The sequence below is a fragment of the Pollachius pollachius genome, assembly GCF_949987615.1.
Source record: "Pollachius pollachius genome assembly, chromosome: 1".
NCBI lineage: Eukaryota > Metazoa > Chordata > Actinopteri > Gadiformes > Gadidae > Pollachius > Pollachius pollachius.
In genome coordinates, this window is record NC_136934.1 from 32,011,362 (window position 1) to 32,013,567 (window position 2,206).

Here is a 2,206-nt window from a genome sequence, read left to right on the forward strand (position 1 = left end):
GCTGGGTTTCGCCACAACAGCTGAGGCGCAGGCTCACGTTTCCCAGCAGGTGCTTACTCACCGACGGGACTGATGTCATATCCTATTGTTTCTCTTTTGCCATCAATTAAATGCAAGCACAGGGCTCTGCCGTTTCTCCTAATGAACATGACTCTCATTTTTTCATTTTAATTATCATTTAGTTTATGTTTAAAGGGAATCCATGATTAAACTGTAGTCTTAGAAGGTTAATTTATTAAGTCATTCATTTGTTTCCACATTAACTCGCTGTGTTTACTTCATTAAAAGATTCCCTATGAATAGACTTCACACCTGAATTAACGAGCAAATCCTACAGCATATGACTCCTTTTCCCCCTCACATAATCAATCTTTACAACGTTGTACACCAACAAATGGGTGACTTTAAAAAGGTTTTGAGGACTCATGTGGACAACTATTAGTATTTTGTGTACCCAGTAAACCAAACAATACAGTATGAAGAAACAAGCAGAAAACAATATCTCACTGGAGTTGTTATCCCATAGCTAAGTGACAAGCCAGTGACACCGACTGTCACGCAAACACACCACAACATGAAGACAGGAACGGTCTCTTCCAAAACACCTTTATCCGTGGCCAGAGACATCCCTTAAATCAATCTAATCTATCATATGACAGAAAGCCTCATAGATTAGCCTTTTACCATTTGTGATGAGTTCACTGACAGTGGTCTGATGTTCAATGTTCCCTACTAAGGCCTGAGAGGTCTGTGGTGCTGATGCGGTCGAACAGGAAGCAGGAAACACTACTTTCTACGCCAACCCAACCCCTCTCCTCCTCTCCTGCTCCCCATTAACATTGTGGAGAGATGTTGTAATGGTTGTAATTAGCTATAAGCACCGCATGCTCTAGTCCTGACAAACGCTATCCATGCTATCACAACTCTCCACACTGTGGGCCACCATGAGAGCACACTGTGAGGATCACATCCAGACCAATTTGTTGCTGGTACAACACAGTGTTTCCAGTTAGGGCCCCCCACCATATGGAGCCGTAGTCTGCCCTAAATGAGGTCCTCTGCGCCGCGTTGTATTGTGTTAGGGCCTTTTTAAAGCAACACTTCGAATGTGTTTTTTTATGTTTTCATCCCATTTATATTGTAAATTCCTCTATTTCTTTGGCTCTTTCTCATATCGACATGCAGCACTGTGTCACTGCTGTTGAAGAAATTCCTCTTCTTTAAGAACTTTCTAGGTTCCTATTATAATTCGTCATCATTAGGATTATTACTTGTCAACACTTGATCCTGGACACGGCGGTGCACCGAACAGCACACAGCGAGGCGGGCAGGTACAGTACAACAGTAAAGGGAAGTACATTTGTATTCTAACAGCCCAGCACTTAGAGCAGGCCCAGGGCCGGGGGAACACTCACGGTGCGCTCTTCCCAAGGCCTCACTTTACTCAAGCTCCATTACATGGCTCAGAGATTTTGGGGGACTAACCAACCCAACCAAATAGCCACCTGTGATGTCCTTCTACCTCCAGTTTGGAGGTTACAATACTGTAATAGTAACATTTTGGAAATCTCCTTTTTTCTGATTGATTGACACAGGGCTACACCAATCCGCTAGAGCCGGCTCACCTGAGCGGAACTTGTTCCTGATGAGGAGGGACCTCTCGGCTGCCAGCAGCGTCATGTCTGAGGGGGCGGGGCTTCCAGGGGCCGCGGAGCAGAGAGGAAAAGTTTGTTCCTGGTTTCAGCCAACCAGGAGGAATGAACTCTTCTATTACTCTGCCTCTTCCTTTGGCAAAGGAGAGAAAGAGAGAGAGAGAGAGAGAGAGAGAGAGAGAGAGAGAGAGAGAGAGAGAGAGAGTTAGAGAGAGAGAGAACAAGAGTAGCAGACAGCAATAAAGAGAAAGAGAGAGGCAGAGAGAGAGAGAGAGAGAGAGAGAGAAGAAAAGAGAAAGCAGCAGGGATTTAATCAAGTGACTCTAACCTAATTTATAAGAGGCACCCACAGAGTAGACTTGAGATTAAAGAAAAGAGGAGGAACAGAGATGTGTTGCTGGGTTTTTCAGGTCACCCGGCAGGCTACAGTCTACATGCTACAGGCTATGGGCTACATGCTACAGGCTACAGGCTACATGCTATAGGCTGAAGCAGGCCCTATTAGCAGTGACAGCCACAGGCCTGCCTATAGAGAGGCTGTCATGGCCATACCG

At 45.4% G+C, this 2,206-nt stretch overlaps 1 protein-coding gene across 1 annotated transcript in view; it reads right to left on the reverse strand.

Annotated features, from left to right (window-relative positions):
• Positions 1–1,680, reverse strand: part of LOC307085569 (uncharacterized protein) — a gene marked incomplete at both ends in the record, with an annotated part of 10,484 nt that extends 8,804 nt beyond the window's left edge. Inside the window, one exon of the mRNA XM_079750406.1 lies at positions 1,626–1,680. Within this exon, the coding sequence (XP_079606532.1) occupies positions 1,626–1,680 (55 nt within the window). The remainder of the gene's footprint in view (positions 1–1,625) is intronic.
• Positions 1,681–2,206: the final 526 nt, after the last annotated feature.